Below are 15505 nucleotides of genomic sequence, written 5' to 3' on the forward strand. Positions count from 1 at the left end.
AGGGGGGGGGGGGGTAACTGTAATAGGTTTCAGATTTAACTAATTAAATATTAATGTAGATCATTGTGTGCAACGTGATCTGCCTCAATGTCACTGAAATATAACAACTTTTAACAAGTGCAAGACAGGTAAAAAGTTTGAGCTTATCATCACCATGCACTCGATTTGTTATTTACAACAGTTGTAAAACTTAGCAATATTTTCAGCATTTTTAGGAGTCTCGTACTGCCAACAGCGTCACGTCCTTAATAGACTGAATATGTGATTCTTAAGGCTAGAATTCTTCACCGTAAGGTAGCCTATTCACGCAACACCCCTCCACACGTTGGTTCGATCCACACACATGCGGTGTTGAAGCCTTGACTCAAGTGTATTGTGTTTTAGATGAAGACGGTTTCAGGTGGGCTGAACGTTTGCGCTCGACTGTGAAAAGCGAAGCAATCCTGCACTTTTGTAGCATCTTTGTATTGCTGTTGTGATTAAGGGTGAGTAGGCTATTAAGAGCTGCAGTAGACATTTGTTGTGTGCAAAGTGTAGATAACGCTATGTTAAGTGTGCTGCATTAGCGACGTTTACCGAGATACATGCGGACTGTAATGTTGTTCATGTCCATTTCAAAATAGCCTAAGTGATTTATTGTTGTCCTGTCCTATAAGATGTAGAGCTCTGAGAAAATATTCGGGTGCCCTTGAAGTGAAGTGTAGAGACAACGTTTTTAATGCAGCACCTTTAAAGCCTTTGGGACTTAAATGTCATGATTAAAGGCAGATATCAGGAAAAAGGGAAGGAGACCGTTTCTGACCCAGTGTATGCGAAAACCTTTAATTTCGCCCGTGTCCTAAAGCCAGAAGTAAACACCCGTTATTTTACGTTTTGATCTCTGAAATGTGTTGATTTGAACTTGGCAGGTTTAAAGTAGGTTGTTGCTGAATTGAGATGTTTTCAGCACACGGCTGAACGGGAGCTTACAGGGGATTTTGGTCATCAGAAATCAGCGATTGTTGTTTCTCATTTGAGAGCCGTGCTCGAATCAGAGAGTTTGTACTCATGCTGGGTCACTGGTCTACATAAAGCTGCGCTTTTGTGCACAGTATAAATATAATTTCTCTGCCACAAAGAACATAAAATAGCAAGAGTAATTATGCCATTTCGTTAACAGTCGGTCCAACCATGTTTTTTAAACAGAAAATGTCACTAACTTAACGGAAAGGGAATAATGTGACAATGAGCGAGTGATGAGATCTGATTTTTAATGATATTATGTGGCGCATTTAAGGCATCTCTCGTTGAACTATTGTCCGTTCACAACTGCTCGCTTCAGAGTAAATCCATTGACTGAAGTTTTGACAAACAAAAGCACTATCCTATTGCACAGTAGATCAATGGCTGTCATAATTGCCCTCATTAAGTACTTTTGGTTTATCTAGACAACACAGACCAATCATATACTGCATTTGCATAATTTTATAGTAAAAAATCACTAGGCAGTTTATTCTCACTTGGTTGTATTGTATTGTGTCTGTATTGTATTTGTTTAACTTTGTATTTGTAATGCTTGCCATTACTTGATCTCTTCATTTGCTCTCATATGTGATGCTAAAACACTTTTAAGTCCTCTGGTTTAGCTGGTCTGCAGGCTGGTTTCTCAGTCAGACCAGCTCATAAAATTCCTCACAACCCCTCTAAAACGGCAAGAGGATCCACTAAAAACCTAAAACACTAAAACCACCAAACCTTGTTAAAGCATGTTTAAGCTCTCTTTTCAGCAGAGTCTGGGTGTCTGTGGACATGGACAGTTCAAAGCACATGATAATATACAGTGTAACACATCCAGAAGTCAAATTGCATTGTAAAAATGTAGTCAAAATATGCTTCATGTGGTAACACCTAAATTAAAGTCAGATATATTATTTAATATGAATTTTATTGAAAGTAGCATGCTCTACACTGATTGCAGAGACAACCCCACATGTGGTTATGTGCTGTGCTTGAGAGCACGATATATTGACAGCACTGGATTGTGTTCTCTGTAACTATTCCATTCCTGTGTCACCTTAATTGGAAATGAACCTGTAAACCCTTAACCATTTATCTGTAGCCACCATGGAAACCGGCTTTTTGTCTTTGTAATCAGGTTGAAAAGCTAAATGTTGTCAAATAAGGTTCAAAACATTTAAGTACTTAAGTAAAGTTTATGCTGGTTAAATGCTTGAGTTTAAATATTGAGCTAGAGTAACAGAATTGAACAATCTATTAAAGAGTTCCAAGAGAATGTCTTATGTATAAAAGGGGAATTCAAAGTATATTGGTATACATGTTCTCTTTTCTCTTCTATCTCTTTCTATTAGGGATAATGCACTCAAATATGAATATTCTGTCATCTTTTCTGTTATACAGAACACTAAAAAGCATACAGGTTCAGAACAAAATGATGTAGAGTAAATAATGACAGAATTTTCATTTTTGAGTGGACTATCCCTTTAATTTCTTACTGTCCTTCATGGCTTTGGGCACAGGCTAATATAGGAGATGGAAGGCGAAGGAGAGCAGGGAAAGATTTAAAGATGACGTGAAGAGATGCAGAGAGAAAAGGAAGATGAAAGTAGATGAAATGATAGGTAAAAAGGAAGAACATTTTCAAAAATAAGGGTAGGCTATATTAGCAAGCCACAGACAGGTTTTTGATGTAGGCCTATATCTTAGATCTTTTCCATAAATGTCATTTTCTCCTTAGAGTGAGAAAATGAGCAGGAATCTGTAATCAGTGTCCCTCTGTGCTTGTGTGTGGTAATGTGCCTGTTGAGTGTGGACATTGTGTGTGTCCTCTCTGTTCCTCCTGACAGGACCGACTCCAGACTTACTGATGAGCATGCTGGGTAATGATATGCACTATGGGTAATCAGAGGTACGTTAATCAACACGAAATGTCTGTTGACACCTCAGAACCATTCTGTCAGCAATCCCATTTATTTTCTGTTTTTATGCTTTGTCTCTTTTCAGCCAAAGAATACAAGTGTGATTTTTGTGTTAGTTTAATTCTTTTCAAACAGAGGGCAAACACAGCAATCAACAGGGCAGAAAACTCAAGCCTCTCATTGTTGTCATCAATGATATGACAGCTTGTAAAATTCCTTTCGCTGTTGTGCTGCTGGCAGGTATTTGATGTTTTGATGATTCTACTACTGAGCTCTTTTGACAAGCTTGCTGTCCTAAGTACCTTTAATTGAGTTAAAGTGGGTTCAGTGGGTTCATTTTGACAACCATAAACCAGGAACTAATGAAAATCGAAGCCTTTTGGCTCTATGACAGCCTGTAGTATAGCTACTTTTCAGTGTGGATGGCTGTGCTTTTGGGATAAAGATGCTTCTTCCTGTGGGACAGAGCCAAGGGTGTAGTTTTGGTTTGAATATGGGGGGGGGGGGTTGAAGTGTGAACTGTTTTAGTAGATTCCCGGGTCATCCCGGGTACTTGCTAGTTTTGGGTTATTTCCCCTCTATCCCCCCACAAACTACGCCCCTGGATAGATCTTTAGCAGCTGAAATTATTGCAAGAAGGTCGATATGAAGACAGGCAGTCAATTGAAGTCTCATGTATAACTTCATTGCTACAAATAATTGAACCGAATCGGTTTCACAAGCACTTAGGGCAATTACATCCAACCCAATGGGGGATTTAAAACCTCAAGGACCCCATGGGCCGAATTACAGATAAATAAATAATAAAAGAGCCAGTTTATTAAGCAGAGTCAAAATAATAAAGAATGAGCTTTAAATCATTTTGCCTGTCGGGCTTCTATTGTACAGAGGATTTGAGCAGCTAAAATAAGAACAAGTTCTATCATGAAAAGTCAGGATATCTGATCGCAAGCCATAACCAAGAAGAACAACTGCACAGTGGAGTGGAGTGGAATGGAATAATTAATCATCAGCCCAAATGTTTTGCATTATTATTAATTCTTGCGATTTTATCCAATTGCAGCACAATGCAACATCAAAACAGATGAATTTGCAATTATGGAGGGGACATTCAGGGGATTGCGAAGTTAAACAAAGCTTACAGTATGCACTGTTCATGGCCAGAATGAGACCCTTCACAGTGTGCACATGCTCAGCTATGTTTACAATGTCCTGGCACAAACACATGATATGTATATATAGAAAAAGAAAGAAGCCCATTCCATATAGGGCTGTTTTCTATTTCAGGTGGTGGCTGAATAAGGTGATTTTGTGGAATGAACTATGAAATTTATTTATGCCCTTTTTTCTTGTGTTATAGGGTGGAGGATGTCTTTTCACACCTTCAGATGTGTGTCCTGAGAACCCCTAAATTGCTCAAGGATATAAACGCATGTTTATCAATGTGTGCAGTCATAATGCCATAATCAGTATGGCAGCACTTTAAAACGCCTACCTTTTCAGTGACCAGCATACAGAACTGTGAGCTAAAGGACAATAAGCTCACAAATTGTAGTGCCAAGAACACATGACGCCTACTCGGAAAACAAACTCTTGCAAATATTTTCAAATAAATGAACTTTAAAATATCCAATAAGAAAACCATGACTGACCTAAAGAAACCGTAAAAAAATGTATCCACTCTGGCAGTGACATTTATTTTCACCTTGTCCTCTAATGAGAGCCAGCTATCTATTTGCATACCATCACATGCTGCCATGACTCAACCCAATGTTACAGTTCTCTCGGCTAATATCTCTGGAGGATCTGAATCGGGTAATCTGTACCGTCCATTTTCTGTGTTCAGTGTTCTCACACTCACTTTGCTGGCCATGCTAGTGATGGCCACCTTTGTATGGAACCTTCTGGTATTGGTGACCATCCTGAGGGTGCGCACCTTCCATCGTGTTCCCCACAATCTGGTTGCCTCCATGGCCATCTCGGATGTGATGGTTGCAGGACTGGTAATGCCCCTCAGTCTGGTCAGGGAGCTCTACGGTCGGCGTTGGATTCTGGGTCGGGCCCTATGTCAGGTCTGGATCTCCTGTGATGTGCTCTGCTGCACAGCTAGTATCTGGAATGTGACGGCCATTGCCCTAGATCGTTACTGGTCCATCACTCGCCAGCTGGAGTACACGCTGAAGACACGCAAACTAATCTCCAATGTGATGATTGGCCTCACATGGGTGCTTTCCTCTGTTATCTCGCTTTCGCCACTCTTCGGTTGGGGTGAGACCTACTCGGAAGACAGCCTGGCTTGTCAAGTAAGCCAGGCGCCCTCTTACACAGTCTTCTCCACCTTTGGAGCCTTTTTCCTGCCCCTCTGCGTGGTGCTCTTTGTCTACTGGAAGATTTACAAGGCTACCAAGTTCCGTATTGGCTCTCGCAAGACCAACACCATCACACCCATGGCTGAGGTCATAGAGGTAAAAAAAATAAAATAAAAAAGATTATATAAGGCTATATACAGTGGCAAGAATAAGTTTGTGATCCCCATTTCTTCATTTACTGCTCATAAAATGTGGTCATCTTTAATTAACTAGATAAACACAATCTGACTAAACTAATAACACACAAATAATTTTTTTTCCACATTTTTATCGAATGCAATTAATTAATTGAATGTAACTGTTCACAGTGCAGGGTGTAGAAAGTAAGTGAAACCTTGAATTTAGTAACTTGTAAATTCTCCTTTAGCAGCAAAACCTCCACCAAACTTTTTTGTAGCTGTTTTAGTTCAGTATACATGTTTCTGTATTTTCTTGATAGCACCGCCTTGTTTAAGTTATGCCACAGCATCGAAATTGGCTCAAGGTCAGTACTCGAGCATCTTCTCTTTTTTTTTAAGCCATTCTGTAGTTGGTATTACTTGTGTGATTTGTCATTGACTTGTAGCCTCTCTGAAGCTTGAAGTCATTAGTTGCTGTGCCATCATTCTTCTGTAAAATGTCTTGATACACTTTATAATTAATTGTTCCTTTAATGATTGCAAAGTGAGGCAACAAAGCAGCATTAAACCATGATGCTCCTTTCACCACGCTTTACAGTTGAGTTGAGGTTTGGAGCTCTAAACAAAATATTGTGTATTTGGCCTCAACTGTTCACTGAACATTTTCCTAGAAGCATTGTGGAACAACCAATTTGTCTTGGATAAACATGAGACATGCCTAAATTTTTAATGGCTGCATTGGAGTGCAGTAGAGTTTTTTGAGGGTCCTTTTCGGTTAACCTTTGGGTTGTTTCTTACTCACCTTTTTCAGGTAGTAATCTTCTTAGAGTCATCTTTGCAGGACACCTGCTCCTAGAGAGGGTAGCAACATCCAGAACTTTCTACATTTGTAGAAAAATTCTTATTGTGGATTCTTTTGCAATGCTTTTCCTTCTTTTTGCATCTTTGTAATGTGTTTTGAAGCTATTGGGATAAAGGCATGGTTCACACTAAACAATCTGTTAAGATACATATTAAGATACATATTTGTATGAAACCGGGCTTTGTGTGCCTTTATGTAAAGGGCAGGGCACCTGTGTGATCCTTACTTCCAATCTCATCGCCTTAACTGACTCATCTCCTAAACTGTCAGTGATCACACAGTATCTTCAATAAAGTGTAAAAAAAAAGTACAACTGGTTGTGTCACATTGATCAGACCACATTTTATCAGCAATCAATGCAGAAATTCTGATATTTTTAAAGGGTCCTCTAATGTGTGTGTGTGTGTGTGTGTGTGTGTGTGTATATATATATATATATATATATATATATATATATATAACAACTTGGTTGAGTAAATGATTCAGTGAGTCGCTCATTTAAGACTGCTTGCATACACTCTAAGTAGGTAGTTTGTGACAATTGTTTATTTATTTAATCAATGTTTGTATTTGAGACTGTTAAATACGAACATGTAAGTTTAAGAGCCTTGATTTCATTTATTTGTTCATACAGACAGTATTCGAGTTGCTCCTGTAAGCTGTCATATGGACAGGACAATTCACACGGGATTGTCAAACCCAAAAACCCACTGTGTGAACAAGCCATATAGCTATGTTTCCATCCAAACCTATGAGCAAAATTGGAATATCGCATAAAACATTTGCGAATAAAGCACCGTTTCCATCCAACGAGTCAAAGAGAAGACAATCATCACTTCCTGATAAACTGGCACTAAATATCTCTAAGAAAACTAGGAGAAGCCACTGAATATAATAATTTTCATATGTAATAAATTACTTGCGCTTCAGAGAGAGCAGACGTAACACAATAAATGCGGTCATTGCTTTTAGAGGTGGGAACGCAGTCATGTAAGACAGTAATTATACAGAAATACTTTGATGACAGACTCTCCTCAGGCATTTCAGGATGACCAAAACAACATATAGATGCTGTGAATGAGATCGGTCCGCTGGTTAGTCAATTTATCCCATCTCATAGCGCAAAGTCACTTGACTTTTTCAATGCGCATGGTGGAATTTATTCAGTAAATGTGTTTCCATTGTGGTTTATGCACATTTTTTCTTATCGGATAAAAAGTTTATCCTACTCAGTTGTGCGCATAAGGTTTTCATGCACATTTTTAGAATGTATGCACATCTTGGCATTTCAATCCAGCGTTTTTTAAAGCGATAATCCAAAATGATGGAAGCATAGCTAGTGAGAGTTAGTGAGGTGCCATAGGAAACAAAAATGAAGACTAAAAGACCGAGATAATAGAAATGTTTGGGTGCCAGTGCAGAGATGAAGGTCAAACGTAGCAGAGCTATTTTCTCAGAAGGTAGGCTCAACCCACAGGAGCTGACACCTGCCCCACATTGACACGAAGTTCTGTCCCAACACGCACATGCACAGAGTGAGAGAAAAGGGTATAATTAGAAGAAGCTTCTCACTGCTTCCTCACACAGAACAATCATTTGTAAATATGCATTTCTGTATTGGCTTTTTAGATTTCCAGATAATGCTTAATCTTAATATATTGGCTCTGCTCTACAATCAGTTTTCAACATATAATTAAATTTCAGTGATTAATTTCACATCAAATAACATCACATGACTATGTAATTTCTTCATTAAAACAGCATCCTATCATTAATTTGGCATTATCATTAAATTCTCCATATATACATTTTAGGTCAATCAGTAAAAAACTATAAAAATCAAGACTGGATGGATGCTCAGTATCCACCCTTTTTCCTCATGAGGACAATCTTAAACAACAGTATTAATGTAGACGCAGTTAAAGCCTAATTGCATTTATTTGATTCGTCCACTGTCTCTCATTATAATTCTATTCTCTTCCTTTCTTCTCTGCATGTCTCACCTTTTTATGTCTTTTCTTTTGTCTGCATTGCTAAATTTATCTACCCTAGCGTAGTGATGAATAAAAAGTCACAGAGATGGCATTTGATAGTAAAGACAAACTCCTTAACAATCCAACCTATATTCTATTTTTAAACACATATATATATAGACATATGTATAATATATTGTAATATTCTTTTTTTATTTTAATTTATTTTATCATTTGAAATAGAAATATATCGATACATACATTACCATTCAATTGTTTGGGATTTTTTTTATGTTTGAATTTCTTATGCTCACCAAGGCTCACCTTGCTAAATAAAAGTATTAATTTCTCATTTAAAAAAGTACAACAGAACACCTACAAAAGCAGCATTGAACATTCTCTACATACATTCAATGCAGATAATTTAATGAGACAATGGCATCCTTGGGATGACATACCAACTGTCACTCCTTCTCAGAAGAAAAAATATTTTTGATTTTTAATACAGTTTGCATACACATCTTTTGGATTTATCCAATTATTCCGTAATTTTATTTTCCTCAACCTCTCCACCATCTCTTTTATGTCTTGTTCTACCTTTTGTATGCACACAAGCATACTCACACTCCCTCTTTTCATCTGTTTTCACACAAAAACTTAAGTCCATTATTCTCACTAACGTACACTGATCCAAAAATCAATTAATTGCCTGGTTGCCTCCTTTATCTGTCGAAATGCGCAAACAAACACACAAATGTGCAGTAATTGTGCTTTGTTCTGCCACAGTACTCTGTGCACTCAACTACAACCTTTCAAACAAAAAGCTAAAGCAAATTTAAATACTCATTTTAAAAAACATGATGAAATACACAAACAGCGTTCATATACTGTAGTCAAGTCAACTTTATTTATATAGCGCTTTGTACAATACAGATTGTGTCAAAGCAGCTTTACAGTTTTAAACAGGAAAATGTGTGATGATAATGCAAGAGCACAATATAAAACAGTCAGTTTATCAGTTAAAGTCAGTTCATTGTTGATTCAGTGATTTCATTGTCCAGCTCAGTTCAGTTCTCTTCCAATAGTGTCTGTGCAGTCAAGTCAACAGTGTTGCCAGAAATTGTGTCCCCAAGCAAGTCAAAGGCGACAGTGGCAAGGAACCAAAACTCCATTGGTGACTGAAATGGAGAAAAAAAAACCTTGGGAGAAACCAGGCTCAGTCAGGGGGCTCCGCTGGCCAGATGAAACCAGCACAGTGTGGTTTAATTCCAGACTGCAACAAGTCAGATTGAGCAGAGGACACGTCTGGTTCTTATAGTCTTGTGCCGATGGCCGACGAGGTCTTCACAGGGGATCTGTCTTTAGGGTTCATCTAGTTGACATGCTCTCCGCTGACAGGGCTGTAGAGGTCGTCTCTTGGTCTGAGCTGGATACAGACTGGATCTGGGTGGCTACGGTGACCTCAGAATAAAAATAAAACAGACTAATATTAGCGTTGATGCCATTCTTCTTACGATGTAACAAGTACATCGGGTGTTATGGGAAGTGTTCCCGGTTCCGGTTGACCTAATTAATGGAGCCTAACAATCCTTTTTCAAATCCTTTAATGGATTTGAATTGTAGAAAAAGGATTGTGTGTTTGTTTATACCAGGTTAAAGAGATGGGTCTTTAATCTAGATTTAAACTGACAGAGTGTGTCTGCCTCCCGAACAATGCTAGGTAGATTGTTCCAGAGTTTGCGCACTAATTAGTAAAAGGATCTGCCGCCCGCAGTTGATTTTGATATTCTAGGTATTATCAAATGGCCAGAGTTTTGAGATCACAGCAGACGTGAAGGACTATAATGCGATGAGAGCTTGCTCAAGTACTGAGGAGCTAGACCATTCAGGGCTTCATAAGTAATTAGCAAGATTTTAAAATGTAAACAATGTTTAATAGTGAGACAGTTTAGTGTTGACAGAACCGGACTAATATGGTCATACTTCCTGGTTCTAGTAAGAACTCTAACTGCTGTGTTTTGGACCAGCTGGAGTTTGTTTATTAAGCGTGTAGAGCAACCACCCAATAAAGCATTACAATAATCTAACCTTGAGGTCATGAACACATGAATTAACTCCTGCATTTGACACTGAGAGCATAGATCGTAATTTAGATATATTTTGTAAGATGGAAAAATGTGGTTTTACAAATGCTATAAACATGATTTTCAAAGGAAAGTTTGCTATCAAACAGCACACCTAGGTTCCTAACTGATGACAAGGAACCATGCCAATGCAATTCCACATTTTCAAAAGAATGTTGTGGTTGATAGTGTCGAACGCAGCGCTAATATCCAGTAGCACTAATAGAGAGATACAAAAAAGCGATCGTATGATTAGAGAAGGTCATTTGTAACTCTGATGAGAGCAGTCTCTGTACTATGATACGTTCTAAATCCTGACTGGAAATCCTCACAGATACCATTTTTTCTCTAACAAAGAGCATAGCTGTGAGGAGACTACTTTTTCTAGTATCTTTGACAGAAAAGGGAGATATGAGATCAGTCTGTAATTAATTAATTCTCTAGGATCAAGTTGTGGTTTTTTTATGAGAGCTTAAATGAAGTTTACTAACAGCCAGTTTGAAGGTTTTTGGTACATATCCTAATGACAATGATAAATTAATAAAATTCATAAGAGGATCTATGACTTCTGAAAGCACTTCTTTTAGTAGCTTAGATGGTATAGGATCTAACATACATGTTGTTGGTTTAGATGATTTAACAAGTTTATACAATTCTTCATTTTCTATAGCAGAGAATGAGTGGAATTGTTCCTCAGGGGATCTATAGTGCACTATCTGATGCGATACTGTGGCTGACGGCTGCATGGTTATAATTTTATCTCTAATAGTATCGATCTTGGAAGTAAAGAAGTTCATAAAGTCATTACTGCTGTGCTGTTGGGAAATATCTGTGCCTGCTGATGCTTTATTATTATTTTTTGTTAATTTAGCCACTGTATTGAATAAATACCTGGGGATGTTTGTTTTCTTCTAAAAGATATGTAAAGTAAGCAGAACTAGCAGTTTTTAAGGCTTTTCTGTATGTAGAAGTTCTTTCCCTCCATGCAATACGAACTACCTCTAGTTTTGTTTTCTTCCAGCTGCGCTCCATCTTCCAGGCTGCTCTCTTTAGGGCATGAATTGCTTGTTATAACACAATGTCAAACTGTTTTCCTTAATCATCTTTACGCGTAAAGGAGCGACAGTGTCTAAAGTGCTAGAAAAGAGAGAGTCAATAGTTTCTGTTACATCATCAAGTTTTTCTGAGCTATTGGATATGCTGAGTAATCGGGAAGATTATTTACAAAGCAGTCTTTTGTTGTAGAGGTGATAGTTCTACCATATTTGTAACAAGGAGTTGAGTTTGCAGCTTTAGCTATATGGAGTATACACGAGACTAGATAATAATCTGACATATCATCGCTCTGCTGCAGAATTTCAATGCCATTGACATCAATATCATGTGATAATATTGACAATGTAGGTCCTGGCACATATTGTCTAACTCCACTAGAGTTTAGAATGTCTATAAATGCTCATCCCAGTGCATATTTTTCATTATCTACATGGATATTAAAATCACCAACAATTAAGACTTTATCTGCAGCCAGCACTAACTCAGATAGAAAATCAGCAAATTATTTTATAAAGTCTGTATGGTGCCCTGGTGGCCTGTATACAGTAGCCAGTACAAATGTAACAAGGAATTTATCATTAACACTTATAACAGTAGATAATGTTATATAAAGCACATTACTTCAACAAATTATAGTTGAAACCAGACCTCTGAGAAATACAGAAAATATTGCTATAAATTGTAGCAACACCTCCCCCTTTACCTTTTGCACGCGCCTCATGTTTATAACAGTAATCTTGTGAGGTAGAGTCATTTAAAGTAATGTAATCATCTGGTTTTAGGCATGCTTCTGTCTACAGAGCACATCTATGATCTGTGATCATATCATTTACAAAAAGCGCTTTTGTAGAAAGGGATATAATATTCATTAAGCCAAGCTTTATCATTTGTTTATCTGTATTATATCTGTTTTTTAATTTGTTGAACATCAATTAAATTGTTACCCTTAAATTTGTTTGGACATTTTTTGTATTTGCTAGTTCGGGGAACAGACACAGTCTCTATAGTATGATATCTAGGTGAAGGAATCTCTATGTGCTGAGAATTAACTGAATTCTGTGACGTGAGGTGGCTAGCAGACGGTTTGTTTAGCCAGTCTGTCTGCTTCCTGACCTGGGCCCCAGTTAGTCAAGTATAATCTCTAAGACTATGTGCCATATTTCTAGAGAGAAGAGTGGCACCAACCCTGGAGGAATGAAGACCATCTCCTTTCAACAGGTCAGGTGTGCCCCAAAAACTCGTCCAATTGTCTATGTACAATATAACAATATAGTATACTATATTGTTACATTGTAGTGTATGATTTTATGTCAAAGCAAATTTATCCAGGTTAAAAATTACAGTTAGTTTTGGTCCCCTAATTTGATTGGATAAGCTGTGTTTTAGAGGCTTATAACAGCACTTGGATGTTTGACTGTTTATATCACTCTATTTCTCTGTTTGGCCCGTTCTAGACTAGAGTATGTGAACGTTATGGAAACAGAGTAAAGTGGTGTGAGTTTAACACGCTGTCATTCTGTGCATTGCTTGGCAACACATAAAGCTTGATGCTTCTTTTGAAACTTATTTATTTATTTGGTACATAAAAATGTGTGATATTGCTTAATAATACATGTTGGTGATTTGCCAACATAGAGAATCATCTACAATATTACTAAAGACAATTTTTCAAGAGGGTGGCTGTGGGTAAATAGAGCCAAATACTTTGGGCAAATTATGTGTGATTTAAACAATTCAGACTTCTTAGTTGGTCAAAGAGAACTTTGTGAGCAAATACAGGATATATAATTATGTCTTTATTTAGAAACTTCACAGCTCTGCTTTCAAGGGAAATGATGTGAGATTTGTCGCATAACAACGTGTTGCAGAAGCTACGTCAGTTTCACAAAGCTGGGGAAATCTGCTTCATATTTTCCAACATTAATGCTTGTATGTGGAATACTCTCAGATTGTTTTTCTCCTTACTGTACAGTCCTTACTGTAATTGGTTTTCTGCTCCAGAGGCTTCATGAGCAGCTGTAAACCGCATTAAATCTATGGTAACTATGGCATTACATGGAAAAAAACGATCTCCTCGACATCACTTGCCCAACTGTTTTTTTTTAGGGCGGGCCAAAGCAGGTAGTAGGCGGGTATTATGCAGATGTGTATCTTGTTCTGCATTCATGCCATGTTGTAATTACTGTAATTTCTAGATGACACCACGTGACATCCTTCTTTGAGCTGTTCACATCCTCGGACTCGGAATTATGTGTTTCTATGGCAACACTATCAATGCCTAAATTAATCTGCAGTGGTCACAAGGTACAAGTCGGAGCTCTCAGAAATTCCCAGTTTACAAGCTGTAATTTTGAGTTCTACAAAGATGTGAATGCTTTTACAAGTTGGAATCTCACAATTATGGTAATTATGACATGGCGAAAACGCACCTATAGTGACGTAGCCAAGTCATACAAATAATGGCAGGACTACAAACGAAGTGTTTTCTGTCAGAAAGATTAACTCCCTTTGGCATGGACTTTGTGTAGATTGTTTATATGCAAACAGCTACATTACATGCTAAAGCAAAGGTAAAATTGAAAAAAGCATAGCGGGTGTCCTTTAAAGATCAATGTAGGAAAAGTGTGATGTCTAGACAGATATGTACCAAAGGAATTTTGTACTCCCTAAAGCCCCGTTCACACCAAGAATGATACTATAAAGATAACGATATTAGCGTCCACACCAGCAAACAATATCGTCTGTTTATTCTAAGTGCACATGCATCTGCCGCTTTAAATTCTTGAGCTCGTTACAGCAGGATGGATTCTGATTGACTGTCAATGTTTGTATCGTTCATCAGCTGGAAAAAATCATTCTGAAAATGATTCCAACGATATCGATTCTCTGTGCCTTTATCGTTACAGCTGTGGTGTGGACTCTGCTATTCTTTAATATTGAGACAAATTTTTAGACCTATATCTTTATCGTTATCTTTATAGTTATCGTGCTTGGTGTGAACGGGCCTTTACCGTTACAGTGCTTCAGAGTTTCTTTATTATTACATTTTGAATTATTTGATATGAATTAAACACTATTCTTTTTACTATGAAACTGTGCATAGTCCAAACCTGTCTGACACAGAACTGATCACAGAGAATTTTAACAAAATGTGTAGTTGCTGCTTTCTGCCCACCAAGCAGCATAAACATAAAGTGGATAGGGTTGATATAGGTTGTTGGAAAGCCAAAAAAGTTGCCTGCTATCAGGCAATGATTAACCATTTAAGCTTTAAAGATGAAAAATAAAGTCTTTCATGAGCAAATTCTCCAGTTTAATTTCAAATAGTTGTGTACTTCATTAGCACTACCAATACATTTCTTCATTATCCTATTTTTTTACTGCCAGGTTAAGGAGGCTGGACGACAGCCACAGATGGCCTTCACAGTTCGTCACGCTACTGTATCTTTCCAGACGGATGGCGAGACGTGGCGAGAGCAGAAAGAGAGGAGAGCAGCTCTGATGGTGGGCATCCTGATTGGTGTGTTTGTGCTCTGTTGGATTCCCTTTTTCCTTGCTGAGCTCATCATTCCGCTCTGTTCATGCGACATCCCCCCCGTCTGGAAAAGTGTCTTCCTCTGGCTGGGTTACTCAAACTCCTTCTTTAACCCACTCATCTACACAGCCTTTAACAAGAACTACAACAACGCTTTTAGAAACCTTTTTTCCAGACAGCGATGAGGAACAGAAAGAAGAAAGACCAGAATGAAAACCTTTGGGTTTTATGAGTAGAAAGTGAGAAGAACATCAAGAGAAGCCTTCTTCTCAGTTCAGACACAGAAGATACAAAAGCAATGCTCTCACTCTAACCGTTGTTCCAGGAGGAAGGGGGATTTCCAACACACATAAAAAAACCTGCAGGTCTAGTGTTCAGATTTTCATCTGCTGGTGATAATATCTGTCCGTCTATGGCAGCTGCTGCTGATGTCTTCATGCTTAGACAAGTTGGGCACTATCTGTTGAATCAGCAGTGCTGATATAATGCAAGTCTGCTAAACCATCCGAGTGTCTCCTTTAGCAAAACTGAACAACTCATTCGGACACTAAGC

General features: G+C 38.0%; 1 protein-coding gene across 3 annotated transcripts; it reads left to right on the top strand.

Annotated features, from left to right (window-relative positions):
• The first annotated feature begins 378 nt into the window (after positions 1-378).
• Positions 379-15291, top strand: LOC107598724 (5-hydroxytryptamine receptor 5A-like). Of its 3 annotated transcripts, none has more exons than XM_016290129.1 (5): positions 379-485; positions 2844-2905; positions 3001-3155; positions 4276-5380; positions 14805-15291. In XM_016290129.1, exons 4-5 carry the CDS (start codon positions 4673-4675, stop codon positions 15135-15137), a joined length of 1041 nt encoding a protein of 346 aa, XP_016145615.1. In that variant the 5' UTR covers positions 379-485; positions 2844-2905; positions 3001-3155; positions 4276-4672; the 3' UTR covers positions 15138-15291. The 3 variants fall into 3 exon arrangements, with proteins under 3 accessions (XP_016145615.1, XP_016145616.1, XP_016145618.1); XM_016290130.1 differs by having other exon boundaries at positions 2844-2876; positions 3051-3155; XM_016290132.1 differs by lacking the exon at positions 14805-15291 and adding an exon at positions 6900-6964.
• Positions 15292-15505: the final 214 nt, after the last annotated feature.

The sequence above is a fragment of the Sinocyclocheilus grahami genome, unplaced genomic scaffold (assembly GCF_001515645.1).
Source record: "Sinocyclocheilus grahami isolate Dianchi unplaced genomic scaffold, SAMN03320097.WGS_v1.1 scaffold254.1, whole genome shotgun sequence".
NCBI classification, from domain to species: domain Eukaryota; kingdom Metazoa; phylum Chordata; class Actinopteri; order Cypriniformes; family Cyprinidae; genus Sinocyclocheilus; species Sinocyclocheilus grahami.

Bases quoted from the DNA above. Each gene is read 5' to 3' on its own strand.
- LOC107598724 (XM_016290129.1), top strand. From the start codon at position 4,673: ATGACTCAACCCAATGTTACAGTTCTCTCGGCTAATATCTCTGGAGGA. The intron at 5,381-14,804 runs GTAAAAAAAATA...TTTTACTGCCAG, and splicing joins CCATGGCTGAGGTCATAGAG to GTTAAGGAGGCTGGACGACA.